Consider the following 17,204-nt stretch of genomic DNA (forward strand, 5'->3'; position numbering starts at 1 on the left):
CCAGGAGACCTAGGGTTACCAATCCCAGGTTCCTTAAAAAATAGTTTTACAAAGGTAGCGGGCGCCCCTCTCTCGCAAGAACAGACATGATAACCTGTTCAGTGGTTATTAACCACTTGAGAGTTCGCAGCCACTGCTTTTACTCACTGTGCCTTTCACAGATGGGAAATATCCATTTGCATATCAGTCTTTGTCCTGCCCAGGGGCAGTCCAGCACCGAAATACAATGTCCAACAAGAGGTGGTCTCCCTCTCACTGTGCTTAGAGAGGCATCAGTTTCACCTCACTGATGATCCCCAACAAGGGTGAAACACGTGTATGGGGTTGCTGGTGGTACTCTCGTTCAGATTGGAATTGCCATTGTATTTCGGTGCTGGACTGCCCCTGGGCAGGACAACGACTGATATGCAAATGGATATTACCCATCTGTGAAAGGCACAGTGAGTAAAAGCAGTGGCTGCGAACTCTCAAGTGGCTAATAACCACTGAACAGGTTATCATGTCTGTTCTTGCGAGAGAGGGGCGCCCGCTACCTCTGTAAAACTATTTTTAAGGAACCTGGGATTGGTAACCCTAGGTTTCCTGGGGGCAACCAGACGTGGTCTCCCTCTCACTGTGCTTAGAGAGGCATCAGCTTCACCTCACTGATGATCCCCAACAAGGGTGAAACACGAGTATGAGGTTGCTGGTGGTACTCTCGTTCAGATTGGAATTGCCATTGTATTTCGCTGCTGGACTGCCCCTGGGCAGGACAAAGACTGATATGCAAATGGATGTTACCCATCTGTGAAAGGCACAGTGAGTAAAAGCAGTGGCTGTGAACTCTCAAGTGGCTAATAACCACTGAACAGGTTATCATGTCTGTTCTTGCGAGAGAGGGGTGCCCGCTACCTTTGTAAAACTATTTTTAAGGAACCTGGGATTGGTAACCCTGGGTTTCCTGGGGGCAACCAGACGTGGTCTCCCTCTCACTGTGCTTAGAGAGGCATCAGCTTCACCTCACTGATGATCCCCAACAAGGGTGAAACACGTGTATGGGGTTGCTGGTGGTACTCTCGTTCAGATTGGAATTGCCATTGTATTTCGGTGCTGGACTGCCCCTGGGCAGGACAAAGACTGATATGCAAATGGATATTACCCATCTGTGAAAGGCACAGTGAGTAAAAGCAGTGGCTGCGAACTCTCAAGTGGCTAATAACCACTGAACAGGTTATCATGTCTGTTCTTGCGAGAGAGGGGCGCCCGCTACCTTTGTAAAACTATTTTTAAGGAACCTGGGATTGGTAACCCTAGGTTTCCTGGGGGCAACCAGACGTGGTCTCCCTCTCACTGTGCTTAGAGAGGCATCAGCTTCACCTCACTGATGATCCCCAACAAGGGTGAAACACGTGTATGGGGTTGCTGGTGGTACTCTCGTTCAGATTGGAATTGCCATTGTATTTCGGTGCTGGACTGCCCCTGGGCAGGACAAAGACTGATATGCAAATGGATATTACCCATCTGTGAAAGGCACAGTGAGTAAAAGCAGTGGCTGCGAACTCTCAAGTGGCTAATAACCACTGAACAGGTTATCATGTCTGTTCTTGCGAGAGAGGGGCGCCCGCTACCTTTGTAAAACTACAGGTATAATATGACCCTGGTTCTTGGCCAGCTTGTTCTCTTAAAGGAGTCTATGCATTTAGGATTATAAATTGAATATTATTGCACTGCTAACATTTTGGAATGTATTATAAACTTTTAAAATCCAGCCTTCAACTGTACTGACAGTCTTTAAATTGCAATGTAGATTAATGAAATTCATCTGATGAATGGAGCCTGTATCCCCAAACACGTTGTGCTGACGATCTTGAATATAAATAAAGATTTGAATATTGAAGTTACCTCAAATAGCATTATTACTACTACAATACCATACTGTTGTATGATATTTACTTTGAAATTTTGAAATTGTTTACTTAATTTTGGCTGATTTATTCAGCATCAAGGTGTGCAGGGAACGGGAGTGTCTGACACTTTTGGACACCCTTCTGTTGCCATAGCTAAGAGCTGGAAGAAGCTCTAATCTTTCTTTTGAACTTTCGAACACTATTCACTTTAAGGCTGACATCACTACACATTGTATAGAATTAGTTGTGAGGGCAAATATAGGTGTTGGACACAGACAGCCATTTGATTTGGACATCCTGATGCAGACTATCCTTAGTTTTCTTTAGGTAGGGAAATCCCACCTTAGCTGAGGGCAAGTTAGGCCTTAACCCATTGTGCATTAGAAGGTAAATAAACCTCTTGAATAAGAATACTTCATGATGCCTTCACAGCCCGCTGCATAAAAAATGCCAGTCAGACACACCACTAACATCATGGCCTGCTCTGTGGCTTGACTTCTGGCTCACTGAGTACCAGTCTTCTTACCTAGGATGTACTTGTATGTCCGATAGAACAGAACTGAAGTAAATGCACACTGAGAAGATGTCCTCCTATAGGAAATCTGCATACCCAACAAGACATAGGGATGACCATAGTAGCTGTTTCTGGTCCTTGAGTCCACTGAACACCAGACATCAAATCTAGTTAGTATTTGTAAGTCTGATAGAACAAAGATGGATGTAACTGCACAACGAGAAGGTATCATGCAATAAACAAATGGCCGACTCAACAAGACACGGACTACCATAGACCTGAAATTTGCTTAACCCAATAAAGATTCGGACTAGGGCAACTCAACATCGAAGACACTGCCAGGGAGGGAAAAACACCCTCAAGCCTGGTAACCAGAACAAACTCTGCACTGGACAGAGAATTTCTCTTGGAGAACCAATACTCCAAACCTACAGAATAGATCGGTCAGCTCAGCCGACTAATCCGCACAGACACTCACACATACCGACATGGGTGTTGCTAGGTCTGGAAGAGACCTGGAGCTACGCTAATGTCAGGGCTGTCAGGACTGGGGGCTAGCTAGCCTTTTGGTTGTAGCTCCTGAGCTTCTATCCGGGGCTACAACCAAAAGACTGGGGGCTATTGCCCCCTACGCCCCCCTAGCAACGCCTCTGTATACCGATATGCTCACACTCTCCTCTACACCAACAAACAAAATAATGCAGCTATACCCCTGATCAATTCCATCTAGCTGCACACATACATACATACCTCCATGAACACCTCAACAGTCTTTAGAACACAGCTAAACCCCACGAAGAAATCGGCCTAGCTGCACACATAATCTCATAAACAAGCTCCACCACCGCCAGAATGCAGACTCCGGGTTCAATGGAATTGCTGCACACATTCTACTGATCTCATACAACCACTGCACCATGCCTAGCATTAGAATGCAGCTACTCACTGCGCATACCGCACTGGCTGCACCCATACTGAGTGTACACAAGCACTACATACTACCCTACTCTCTCCACTGACCTGGACTATGGTCCCCAAAAGAGTTCAACCCACACCACTCTGTGATCATACCAATGGTATGTAAGGTGCTATACAAATGCAAAATAACATATCAAAACATATTATGCTCAAGTCATTCATATTTAGTTTTTTCAGGTATCATTTAGAACCTTTCAACAAAACATACACATAAAAAGGGCATTTCATGAGCTTTGAAGTATAGATAGGATATTTAGTTACTCCATTTTTATAAAAGACATAACTAAATATATCACAAACATGTATAAAAATGAACTGTCACACTACAGCCAGAATTCCCTGAAGTATGATACCAATTTATTTATGTGTTCTTGACTTCCATACATAAAGATATCTTTTGCCACAGTACATAAGGAACTAAGGGTCTGCCAAGGTTGAGGAACACAATGCCTTATATTTTTCATGGGTCGGACACATTGTGTGTTTCCCCTTTCTTCTCTCCAGGTGCTAGTTATCTGCTAGGACCTTGATCACCCCCCCCCCTTGTTTGTAGAGATTTGATGCCTTTTCTAACTTGAGGGCTTCTGGGTCTAACAGACTCAGGATTACTTGGCGTCCGAACTCTGGGTGCTACTTTGAGGCTGATGGAGGACAAGGCAGCCTATGGGATCCTCAGTATAGCTCCTCTGCTATATAGGGGCCTGCAACCTGGAGAGTGTGCTGGTACCCAGCCCCCAGGGTCACACCAGTTTCATAACCCATTTATCAGCATGAGGCTTTAATACACTGGTCAGGAGACCATGATAAATATGTAGTTCCCTTGTTTTTACATTGAGTTTATATCCAGACTATGACTTTTCCTATTGTTCCTCCAATGCAGGAAAATGTTAGGGCAAGTATTCACAGATAACGTATTTCAGAGATTCCTGATCTAAGGGATGCCAGTAATCAATGGTTCTATATATGTCCCAAACTTCACAAATCATTCATGCCTCCAAATAATATTTCAAATGAACTCCTTGTAGCCCCAGCCATAGTGCACATTGAGATCAATCCCAGCAGTAAAATCTTTAATTTTCAGATACTGGCCACCCTATGGAATATATCGGCAAACGACTCTACTCAGTACTGACTTGAAAGCAGTTCTTGCATATAATGTAAAATGGTGCCTTGTATTTTTGGTATGAAATTTCCCAAATTAAATTACATGTGTGCCTGCCTTGTTGAGGACCATGTTTGTAGCTGTGGATGTATGGAATGGTGTAAGGATCAGTGAGGAGGGCCCATCCTACCCATTATCTCTCCATCTGAGAAAGAAAGCAAGTATGAGAAGAAGGATGACCCAGACTGCTCAGTCAATTAGATCCTCCCACTCTCCTCGAGAGAACAAGCAGAGTATGAGAAGGGTGGAAAACAACACAGGAGGGACTACCTCAGCCTATCTCCTTACCTGCCCCATCCACAGCCACAAAGGGGGAATGTGAAGGTTGGTGTGGAACTAAGATTATAGGAAAATATAACAAGTGTTTCACTTTTCTCAGCCCTCTGCATTCCTACCGTACCTACTGCTCCTTAGTATTTCACTTAGGATGGGGCTGCACATCCCTTCTGATCCTCCCATCCACCTTTACTAGTAAGAGCAGAGGTTCTGCCATTGTATGTTATTGGAGTGCTTATAAAGTGCGTTGTTCACCCTAACCTATCTTGGCACTGGGGGACCAAAGATGATGGATCAGGAATAAGTCAGTGGAACAGAGTTAGTCAGTTCAAGGGATCTAGCAGATTTTTAGAGTCTTCTTGAAAGTCAGTAGATTGACCAATTCACTGATACGTGCTGGAGGTCCAGGGATTTCTGGCCTGGATAGAGAAGGTACAACCCCTTTTCCTTATGCAGCATGGAACTACTGAAACATTTTTGGATGATCGCAGAGGCCTTTTAGGTATGTCTTTTTGAAATTTTCTGATGATGGAATTCAGTCTTATTCTTTGATAAGCACAATGGACGATGCAACAGGGGGCGAATGTAGGGTTCATTCTGCTGGAGAGATGTGGTCTTGGCAACAAAGTACACAGATTAGGGATGATGATGCATTCTAAACCAGTTGCAATCTAGAGAATCTGGTTTTAAGTATACCACGATAGATGGTGTTGCAGTAGTCCAAGCAGAATGCGTTGAATGGGTTATTAATGGTAAATACTGCATTTGTTGGGAAGAAGTCTATGATGTGGCAATGTATCTAGATGGAGAAGAAACATTTGACTATTGAGCTAATTTGGACATCGAATATGAGGTTAAAGTTGAGGATGGATAGAAGATCACAGACTTTTTGTACTTGGATGCCAAGGACTCCCTGGATTGAGGCCACATTTTTGGTTTACAGGATAACGGGTTGGAGTTCTATGTTATGATCTCTGTTTGGTGGGAATACATTTGAGTCTTTTGGCGTTCATGCATTCAGTCACTTTGGTCATGCAGTAGGTGAAATGAGTGCCCTTTGTTATGTTGCTTGCGTGTAAAAAACAGAGCAACCGAGAATTGGCGAATCAATCCCAAACAAGAAGTGAAAGAATTGTTATTTTTATGTCAGAAAACCGTTGGGCACTCTTTCGATTTATTCTGGCCCCACAACACACATGATTGGACCCATTTTTGGTTGACCATTCCCAAAGTTGTCCAGTGCCTCACAGCCTTTAGGATGGCTATGAACATCCTTGCAGTTTGTTATGGCAATGAAAAAACTGAAGTAAACATAATAATGTTAAATTTATATATATAGCAATTAACCATGGATTTCTCGATCTTCCATGCACTGCAATGAAAAGGTGCTATCATTAACCATTTTTAAATATATGACACTTATCAACCTCAGAAGAATAAAGGTCTTAGTCATCCTTGCCAAGATTTCAGTAGGTGTGCTGAAGATTTCCTGGGTGGGAGATGATCTTGCAGAGATATCTTGCTGGCTATGCATATGTGTGTGTATGGGCATACATGCACACATACATGAATCCTAAAAGCAGTGACTGGGTAATGTTAGAAAAGATATGGAGCTCTAAAGTGTTGAAAAGGAATACATGGCTAAATACTAAAATAAACAAGTGAAGCCCTTATCACGGATGATTGCTGTGGCATGTGGTATCACTTTAGGGCAGTTGTGTAGTGTCATTAGGTATGACTAAAGGCCCTTTCCATTTGTGGTTATCCTCTAAAGCACAAATGACAATGAGAGAGAAAAGAAGAACTGCTCTACTGATATTTCACAAAATGGCAGAAAACAATAATGAAGCAACAGAAGATGAATATACAATGAGAGACATATGTTTAAATAGAATAGCCATATCAGTAGACATAATTGAGTATTATCACTTACACTGTGGGGTGCTTCAGATTTGATCAAATAATCCTGAGAGAGACTTTCACTGCTTACATCTGTGAGATTTTGTACTCCACAATTCTTACAGGTGGATTTGTTGCCAAGCCCCTTCGTTAAGGTCTCTGGCATTTTCTTATAATTATGAGTACTTATTGAATGACTGCCCTTATTCCTACTGCTGTAAGATGTAGGTTCTTTGGTGCTCCTGGTAACATGTGGAAAATAACCTTCATGTTCTTTATTGCAAGCAGAATGGGTCTGCACTTTGCTGGAATCCATATATGTTGTGTTTTGGCTACCTTCATTGCGAATACGTGATGTACTCTTATTTCGGGAAGCTGAATTTTGGTTTGGTTTTCGGAGCTGCTCATAACTTGAACAATGCTCTACTAACTGTAAGTTATTGTTAGTGCCCCCCATACACAGTGTTCCTTCTACTGCTCCTTCTCCAACATGATGATCAGGCTCTTCTGAAACTTGTCGGTCTGCTTGAACAATAGGCTGATCCGGACTAAATATATTGATGCGGCGTGCACCTGCGGGCTATACAAGCGATAAGGACAGTTATCAAAAGAAATGTTAGTGTTTGTGTATAAACGTGTCATGGCAGAATAAAGTAACACTCATGTTAACTGTGACTCAGTCTCTTCCCATCAATTTCTCAAACATTGGCCAAACAGACACAACAGCAGAACAACAAGATTTGAAACACAGGAATCACTACACTATTAACTGAATCCTATGTTTATGCCATAGCTGTCTCCTATTTCCAATGAATCCCAAGTTGTTAACTGGGAAAAAGGGAATCCGTAGAAAATGTTGAATAAAAAAGAACGTATGGCATAATTGTTCGAATTTTAGCAGTACGAAAATCACGCACAGCCAAAATAGCCAAACAATGATGCCATACGTTTGCATGACAGCGAACAAGGGTAGCAGGGGTTGCGAGTGTGTCCCCTGCATCCTTGTTCGCTGTAATGTGATCGGGGGTTGCGGGGGTGTTCCCTGCTTTGTGATAAAGTAATTTAAAAAAGAAATTTAAAAAAGGATTCTGCGGCACAGTTTTTACGTCCATGCAAGTGGAAGGAACTGGCATTGCAGGGATACACGGAAGTCAGCGGCACACAACAAAGTAAGTAGGTGGGATTGGTGGGGGGGGGCGAATTAGTGAGGGAGATGGAGCAACGTGAAAACGTCGAAAGGGAGATACAGGTAAATAAACTCTGATTTTTCCTCCAGCTAACTTTTCCCTTTCGACATTTTCACATGTATCCTGGAAAAAGAGATGAGGACTTCAGTTTTTCTTCATTGTATTTGCCAATTCTGATGTCACATTATGTCAAACACATTTTTTTTTAAAAGGCAAGATTATATAGAAACACTATCGTAAATATAAACAAAAAGGGATATCTTTGAATCTAAGTGATCCGGCCGCGGCTGAATTTAACGCAGCCGGAACGTTCGCATGAGAAAGGTGCGAACTACCAAAAGTTTGCACCTTTCTCATGCGAACACACATACATACTCACACACACACAGCACACCCACATCACACCCCCCCGTCCCACACCCTCAGCACACCACCACCCACACCCCCAACATAAACATACTCTACTCACCTTCTTCTTCACGCTGGTTTCCTGCAGCGCCAGTTCCCTTTCACTTCCGTAAAGTATAGTGTGCAGGGTGTTGCAGGGTTTTTTTCTTCGTTTTTTTTCTTTATTTCAGGGTGTGCTGCAGGGGTGTCCCCGCAACACTCCACTCACTATACCACACATTATAGTGAGCAGGGTGTTGCGAGGGTCACCCCCGCAGCCCCTGCAGTCTTTTTTTTATACTTACCTATAATGCTACCACCAAAGGTTCGAACATTTGGTGGTTCGAACCTTTGGTGGTAGCATTTTTCAGACTTTTAGCCCAAGCAAACTTTTGGATGCGGTCCGTTCGACCGCATCCATATCTTTTCTAAGACTACGTACACATGTACTTCCTTAATCAATTATGTAATCCTATGCATAACACGTTTTCACAGTAAATCTACTACCAAGTCATATTTGCAGGCTACTGCTGCTTTTAGGTAGCCAATCAGAGCCTTTGCAAATATTCTCTATGTGGGTTTCTAAATCTGTGGTATAATAACATCATAGGTTTTGCATCACTTATCCAAGTTTTACCAATGGGACCTTCTACCACACACCGATATTCATCAGCACCGCCAATAATCTAAATGACTTCTTCATGACCTGCTTTTTCAGACCATATGCTGAAAGAAAGGAAACATAATCGTCCATGCTGTGTATGCCTTTCAGATTCAGATAAGGACCCACTGATTTATTACTTTAAAGCTGAAGATATATTGATCTCAGCCTAACATCTGTCTCAGATATGGTACCTGAAGATGCAATATTTGGAGATGTAATGTGGGCACTTACTCCCCCTCTACAATAGCCAAAGCAGTACACTATTTAAACAACTCAATAGGTTATTATTTTAACATACATTAGCACACCAGGCTGGGAGGAAAGCCAATCAGATTGCTTGGAACGCACACTGTATTCAGAGGTGCAAACCTGTCTTTTGAGCATCCTGAGTGGTGCGTATTGCTGACCCCCAGTGACTTTGCCCTCTTTTGCCACTTTAACACCTACAATGAGCAAACTCGGGTGGAAAGACTCTTCAGTGAATGTGAAGAATGAAAAAGAAAACATACCTCTGCATTCCATCACTTATCTGGGAAGTGGCAAACTTCGTCTTAAGTGTATACTGAAAAGGGACTTTGCCAATACGCAGCTGTGTTGTGGATTGCCATTTGCTTTAATTTAAGAGCTTTAACACCCACATATGCTCATCGCAAATGCATATGTCGATATTGGTTAGTTGACAATGAGACAAGTGTAGTGTCAATAGGTATGGCTAAAGTCACTTCCCTTTTATGGTTATCTTCTGAAACACAAATCACAATGATCTAGTAAAGAGAGACAGTACTGGCTGATATCTGACACAACTACACAAAACAAAAATAAAACAACAGAATATGTATCTGTCTATCTGCAAATTAATCAGAATGGTAAAATAACATGATGACCATACCTTTTGAATGCATGCTCAATACTTATCTATTTAAAAATACATAATTGAGTACTATGACTTACACTGTGGTGTGTTTCAGATTTCACCAAACAATCATGACAAACGCTTTTGCTGCTTCCATCAGCAGGATTTCGTCCTCCACACCTCTTACAGGTAGATTTGTTGCTAAGCCCATTTGGAAAGGTATCCCCTCTTTGTTTAGAATGAGTCCTTGAGGTCTGACTGCCCTTTTCCCTACTACTGTATGCTTTAGGTTCTTTGGTACTCCTGGTAACACATGCAACATAATCGTCATGTTCTTTGTTGTAGGCAGGAGGTCCAAGCCCTTTGCTAGAATCCAAATGTCTTGTGTTTTGTCTGTTTTCGTAGCTAACATGTGATATACACTTTTTTCCACCAGCTGAACTTTGATTTGGTCTTTGGGGATGTTCATGATTTGAATAATGCTCTCCTGACTGTAGGCCATCGCTACTGTGCCCCAAACACAATGCTGCTTCTATAATTCGGTCTTCAACGTGCTGATCAGGTGCAAGATCTACAGAACCTTGATGTTGTGCTTGAACAATAGACTGATGCTTGGTGTCTGTGACCTTAACAGGTTCATCTTTCTCACGGTCAAGACTGTAGGTTCTATCTGCAGGCTAAACAAGTGATAAAGACAGTTGAGTGAAGTTATTGTTTTGGTTGTATGAAAAATTGGCATGGTTAGATAAAGTAACCCCCACCAGAATCGGCTTACTATTAATTGTATCCAACATTTATGCCATAGCTCTCTCCCATTCCCTATGATTGGGACAGACTCCCAAATGGATACTGGGAAAGTAGGAGGAAAGGCATGCAATTCGTTTTTCTTTGCTATATTTGGCTATTCTGACATCACATTATGTCAGATATATTTTACAAGGCAAGAATATATAAAAACATATTTTCTTAGACTAAACACACGGTTAATTCACTGCATCGATTCATTTATATTGTATGCAACATCATTACACAGTACCAGCGCATATTTTCTACCTACTATTGATCTCGGGAAGCTAATCAGGCCAGCACTGCACACATATCATTGCTTGACAACAATTTATGGGAAGCACGGTGTCAAACTCCAGCCTGCACAAGAAACCCTCTCAAAAACCTTCTGTGGCAGCTCCTAAATTTGTAGCATAACATCATAGCGACTACAGTGTTTATTCCTCCTTTACCAATGGGTTGTTCTTCCATTCAGCAGTAATCTTCAACAATGCCAATAATAGAAATGGCTGCTTAATGATTTCCTGTTTCAGATCATGTGACGGAAAAAAGGAAAAATTCTGCTCAAGGTTTGCTTTTCACTCTCATATATGTACTACCTGATTAATTTCCTTGGTTTAAAAGAGCAGCTATGTTGACAAAACCCTAACACTCTTCTCCCTGTTATGTTAGCTGGAGATGCTAGATACAAGGATGCAATGGGGGCACTCCCATGCCATGCTGCTGTGTCCACCTGCATGACAAGGCACAAGTAACATCCATACCTACACATATTGTTTAAAAAGCAATCATTGCAGTGGAGGTTGGCACTAAAAAAAGTGCATGTGATACTACTGCAAACGTATATGCATTGTTCCCACCTAAAAATCAATCTATCATTTATTAATTACAAAAGAAATAGACTCCTAAAACAGACATTTTTACATATAAATAACAAGAATTGAGAATTGAGAATTGCAATAGTTGGCACTTTTGCAGTTGTTTGTTGTATTTTACATTTATAGGCACACATGTATATTTGTCTCATAAAGAATGGGCCCAGGTAAAGGGCAAGCAAGCTCAAGAGCAGGCCAACATGTGACTACTATTATGTTAACTGTTAGACTTTTCTAGGGGGCGTGCCTTGGCAGCCATGGAATAGGCTGCTCTTCCCGAGAGCTCCTACTGATCCGAAAATGATCCTTGCACTAACGAGCAATTAAAAGCCTCAAACTTCATAAAAAGCAGACCTGCGGCTGTCGGAAGGTGAGAGGCTCATATTGCGTATGATCTGCGGCGGACCGACTGAGCTATATGGCATTAACAGAGACTGAATCGAGAGACTCGGCCAGTGGACCTGCTCGCAAGAATGCGGACGCTGCCGAACAAAGGGCAATGCCAGGATGCAGCGGGGGATTCAGCTCGCACTAGAACGAGCACCGCGACCGCTCTGACAGGGCGAGCACAGTGATTCCATATAAAACGGGCCCCTCTGTGTCTACACGTTCCAGACAGTGGGGATACATTGTGATAGCAAGTAACTGCGGCAGAGGAGCCTGAGATCAGCGTACGGTGCAGATATATTGTAGCACTGGATGGGCGAAGCGCGGGCGGCAGGAGGGGCTGCAACATTGCCTCCCAGGCACCAGAGTGACACAAACATAGCGAGGGCTGGAAGCCGCGCACACCCCAGTGTAGCGCAGAGCAGACAGACCTCAGGCGCCTGTGGCGGCAGCGCGCAGACAGCCCGCTACGCAGTTGGAAGAGCACACTGAGGGACATGGGCGGGGGGTCATGTAGACGTCATACAACTGGGGCCACAAGGGGACCCTGGGCCCGGATGTTCGCTGGAGAGTTGTCGTGAGGGGTGGGCCGCCCCATAAAGCAGGATACTGTTGGCCTAGATTGGCATGGTCAGCGCACATAACACTCGAGGGGCAAGCCGGCAGTAAGGACGGCATCACTTAGAGGCAGGCCCCGTATGCAGCAGTGGCTGCCTGCCAGCGGAAGACTCGGTAGTGTGACATGGACCTGGCAGGGCGGGCAGATGGAGCGTCCCAACTGCAGCAGTGGAGCCGGCTGGCCAGAGTGTGAGCGACTCAGTTTGTAGCTAGCGCCCAGAGACATAGGGCAGACGCTATACTACCTTGGCTGTTGGCGAGGATAACACAGCAAGCCTGTTAAATGGAGCAGGTGGATGGCCATGAGAGCCTGAGGTGACTGCTAGGCGCTGACCAGGTGTGACAAAAGGCCAACCCAACACTGTGGACTACTGGCAGAATAGTGCACGCAAGGCTCACACGCCCTCTACCGGAGCAGGGACTCCATTACCTGGAGCATTGAAACCGCGAGGTGGCACGCGCCCAGGTGCCACCCAGTGAGATGCAGACAATTTGCAATAGGGAGCCCCCGAGACGGAGTGGGGCGTAGGCTAAAGAGGCATCGACGTGCCACAATACAAAGGAGACCACTGGGACAACGATAAGGATGGCGTCCAAAGGGAACAAGATCAAAGGGAAACAAACCACGTTGGACATCTTCACCAAACCACCACACACACCAGACATCACTTCACAGGCAAAAGGGGACACGCAAGGATTGTCTAGCCCACAGCATGACGATCACCAGATATTGGAAGCCATTGCGGAGCTGAAGGCCTCATGGAGTAGCAAACTTGACGTGGCCATAGCAGAATTGAAAACCGCCCCAGAATTCACAGTAGACACGGTCAGCGTTGATGTAAATCATTTAAGACAGGACGTGAGGACACTGGCAGGAGCGCACTAGCAGGCTGCAAAGCAAAGTTAAGACCAATACAGATGTCGGCACGGCCAACCCCAAGGAGATACACATACTACAGCAGCAAGTGCGCAATCTGGAGAGCCATGCAGAAGAAGCAGAGGGCAGAGCGAGACGCAGCAACATACGAGGTGGTGAGATTACCGGAAGGGGAGGATGGCACAGACCCAACGAATTATGTGGAGAACATGCTTTTGCAGGAGATAGGGGTGGGTGTGCTTACTTAAGGATTCACGGTTGAAAGGGCGCACAGGGCCCAGCTCCGACGGCCCTGCCCGGGAGCCCCACCACGTGCCATTATAGCTAAGATCTTGAACTATAAGGCGAGGGAAAAGATCCCGGAGTACTTTTGTAAAGGAGGAACTATAAGCAGGGCGTCGATAACGGTAACGGCGTACCCAGATTACACCATGCTGGTGCTAAGACAACGACTCCACTACGTGGCTGTCAAGAAACGTCTCAGAGAGTTCGGCTTCAGATACATGTTGTTATACCCGGCAAAATTGAAAATCATACACAAGAGCAAAATGCTCTTCTTTGAGACACCGGAAGCTATGAACATGCTCGACGCTCAAGGTTATCCAGAGGATGCAAATAGCCAGGACCGGAGTGAACAAGATAAGTGAACCGGTGTCGCATCATTGATAGACTTGGTTGATGTACTGTACGAGGCCCTAATACTGACCTGATTGGGAGATAGTCCTGGCATCCAGCAGAGCCTTCTGAGCTAGCGTTATGCAGGAGGGGCTGGATCAGGGCACCTTACCCCTAGAAATTAGTGTAGACGAGATCCCGGCAGTTCAGTGTCTCCCCGCTGTGATACAAGTACCGGCGCAGGCCACGAAAGGACTAGATGCGGGTCAGCCTGACATCCAGGGATGGAGCTGGGCAACAGTTGGGGATGGACGGGGTGGGGGGTGATAAGGGAGTTGGGGGGTTTGAAGGGGTGTTAAAGGGTGTGGGCGAGCTTGCACCTATAACGTATTGTGGATGGTGAAGGAAGTGAGGGGTGGAATGGGATATGGATAGGATGGGAGACCTCAAGATAGTGACATGAAATGTCAGGGGGATCAATAGCTACTTAAAAAGGAACAAGTTATGATGTACTTGAAGAGACAGAAGATTGACATTGCCTTACTGCAGGAGACACATTTAACTAAAGAGAAACAGGGGCTGGTGGAGAGGAAATGGAAGGGAATGACTGTGGGGTCAATGTATTCAGCGTACGCCAGAGAAGTTATCACATGGGTGGCACCGCATGTCCCCTTTAAACTGTTATGGTCCACCATAGAGCCCGACGGGAGGACGGTCCTGATTAAGGGCTTAGTGGAAAACAGGGAACTGAGTATTGTTAACACGTACATCCCTAATCAAGATGCTACGGGTTATTTCAGGACCTTATACAACAAAATAGGTCCATATCTGGGGGGAGCAGTCATATGGGGAGGAGACTTTAACTGCACACTCAACCCCTAGGTAGATATATAAGATGCGAAGACTGATAAACCCACGCCAGCTGCTAGGACCTGACTTCAACCTGGTGGATGTGTGGAGGACGCACCACCTGCTAGACAGGCAGTACTCGCACTATTCTGCCCCACATAATATATACACAAGACTGGACTGCATATTTGCTGCACCAGAATTGATGGGGGAACTGATGGGGTCGGAATATAAAGCAAGAGTCCTCTCTGACCACTCGCCGCTAATTGCCACTTGGCAACACATGCCATATAGGACGCGGATCCCCACGTGGAAACTCAGGGCTGAGGCCTTGAAGGATGTTATATTTAGGGAGGATATGAGGAAAGAAATAGTGGAATATTTTGAACATAACATGGGGGGTGTGGATTCAGCAGGCACAGTGTGGGAGGAATTAAAAGTTGTGATGAGGGGGCGGCAATATCTAGGTCTAAATATCTGCTAGGGGGAATAGTACAGAAGCTGCAGGAAACAGAGTTGAAAATAGCGGCAGTGATGCGTAAGGGTGCGCACTCCCTGAGGAGGTTGGGAAGGTACAACAGTGGCAACAGGAGTGCAGGGAAAACTGGGGGAGACTATGTAACTTGAACTATAAAAAATATGTAGAGAAACAACACGCGAGTGGAGACAAACCTGGCAGGCTACTAGCCTGGCTCTATAAGAGCGAGGCACCCAGACAAATGATCAGGGCATTAAGCGGAATGGATGGAGAAATGCTAGACACCGAAGAAGGGGTCAACAGGGGCTTTCTAGAGTTTTACCGGCAATTGTATGCAGATGGTGGGCAGGGAGAAGAGGATGAGGTGATTGAAACATTCGCGGATATTGGCCTTCCCAAGTTGGGGACTGCTGATAGAGAGGCCCTTGAGGCTCCGATCACAGAGGAGGAACTAGAAGCGATGATTAAGTTGCTACCTACTAGTAAAGCGCCAGGTACGGATGGACTGCCGAGTGAGTTCTACAAAACGTACAGGGCGGAAATAATCCCCCCTCTGTTGGCCATGCTTAATGAAGCTCTGGACAGGGGTATACTGCCGGATTTCCTGAGGGAGGTGGATATCGTTCCATTCCTTAAGCCCAACAAACCATGCACAGACTGCGGGTCGTACAGACCGCTATCCATGCTAAATCAAGATAGCAAGATACTCACGGCAGTGTTGGCGAACAGATTGAGACCGGTTATCAGTAAACTTATTCACCCTGATCAGACCGGGTATGTGCCACACAGGAGTATATCGGATAATCTCTGGAGACTACACCACGTTATAGACCAGATGCAGGAGGACCCGCGGGAGATGGCGATTGTCTCGCTAGATGCAGTGAAGGCTTTCGACCCAGTCAAGTGGCCCTGGCTGTTGGCCACCTTCAAGGAGTATGGGGTCGGGCCTATGTATTTGAGATGGGCACAGCGGCTAAATAGTGCGCCCCTGGCCCGGGTCAAGACAGGAGCAATGATCTCAGATTGATGGCAGCTTTTTAGGGGCACCAGACAGGGATGCCCGTGGTCCCTGATGCTGTTCATATTAGCTTTGGAGCCTCTGGCGATATACCTAAGACAGCAATATGGTGAGGTGGGGGTGAGTACTAGAGGAGGGCAACATCTGATATCGTTGTATGCTGATGATATGTTGCTGTATTTAAAATATCCGGAGGAGAACTTACAATATATATTGGAAGTGTTGGGGAGGTACGTGACAGTGTCAGGCATAACGGTGAACCCGAATTAGTCGCATCGATTTCCGCTAGGCAGATATAGAGGGATAACACAAGAGAAGCTGCCGGTGCTGCAGATATAATGGGAGGCCAGAACCTTCAGGTACCTGGGGATTGATGTATATCATACAACCAAATCGGAATATAAGCATAAAACCGAGAAGGCACTGGCCAACATAGAGAATAGCATGAGGTTTTGGGCTAAGCTTCCCTTGGCCCATGATGGAGAGAGTGGCGTTGCTGAAGATGGTAAGGTTGCCTAGATTGCTGCACTTCTTCGGTAACTTACCACAAATGATACCGAGGCGCTTCTTTGTCAAGCTTGTGAGCATCTGCAGAGGGTTTGTATGACACAGCTCTAGGAACAGAAAAGCCTTGTGGAAGCTTCAGAACACATATGACCGTGGGGGCATTAAATGGCCCAACTTCGAGGTTTATTATTTGGCCAGTCAGGTACAGTATGTGGCCAGATGGCAATTGGAAGACCCAACATCGGAGTCCAGACTGCTGAGAGCTGAATGTATCCTGTTCTTTTCAAAAGAATGGATATGGGTGACGAAGCCACAGCAGGACAGGAAGGTGGGGTTGTTAGACCTAGGATGGGAGATTTGGCAAAGGGCATGTCGGATAATGGGGAAC

General features: G+C 45.1%; 2 protein-coding genes across 2 annotated transcripts in view; both read right to left on the minus strand.

Moving 5' to 3' along the window:
* The window catches only part of LOC138497346 (uncharacterized), a 441,719-nt gene extending 434,430 nt beyond the window's left edge, over positions 1-7,289 (minus strand). Inside the window, exon 1 of the mRNA XM_069620747.1 lies at positions 6,750-7,289. Coding sequence (XP_069476848.1) covers positions 6,750-7,172 — 423 coding nt within the window. The 5' untranslated portion in view covers positions 7,173-7,289. The remainder of the gene's footprint in view (positions 1-6,749) is intronic.
* Positions 7,290-7,480: 191 nt separating this feature from the next.
* Positions 7,481-17,204, minus strand: part of LOC138498247 (uncharacterized) — a 107,976-nt gene continuing 98,252 nt past the window's right edge. Inside the window, exons 4-5 of the mRNA XM_069622099.1 lie at positions 9,905-10,483; positions 7,481-7,543 (exon numbers count right to left, since the gene is read on the minus strand). Of these exons, the coding sequence (XP_069478200.1) occupies positions 7,481-7,543; positions 9,905-10,483 (642 nt within the window). The remainder of the gene's footprint in view (positions 7,544-9,904; positions 10,484-17,204) is intronic.

Source organism: Ambystoma mexicanum, chromosome 5q (assembly GCF_040938575.1).
Source record: "Ambystoma mexicanum isolate Mex_15411 chromosome 5q, UKY_AmexF1_1, whole genome shotgun sequence".
In the NCBI taxonomy this organism is placed as follows: Eukaryota; Metazoa; Chordata; class Amphibia; order Caudata; family Ambystomatidae; genus Ambystoma; species Ambystoma mexicanum.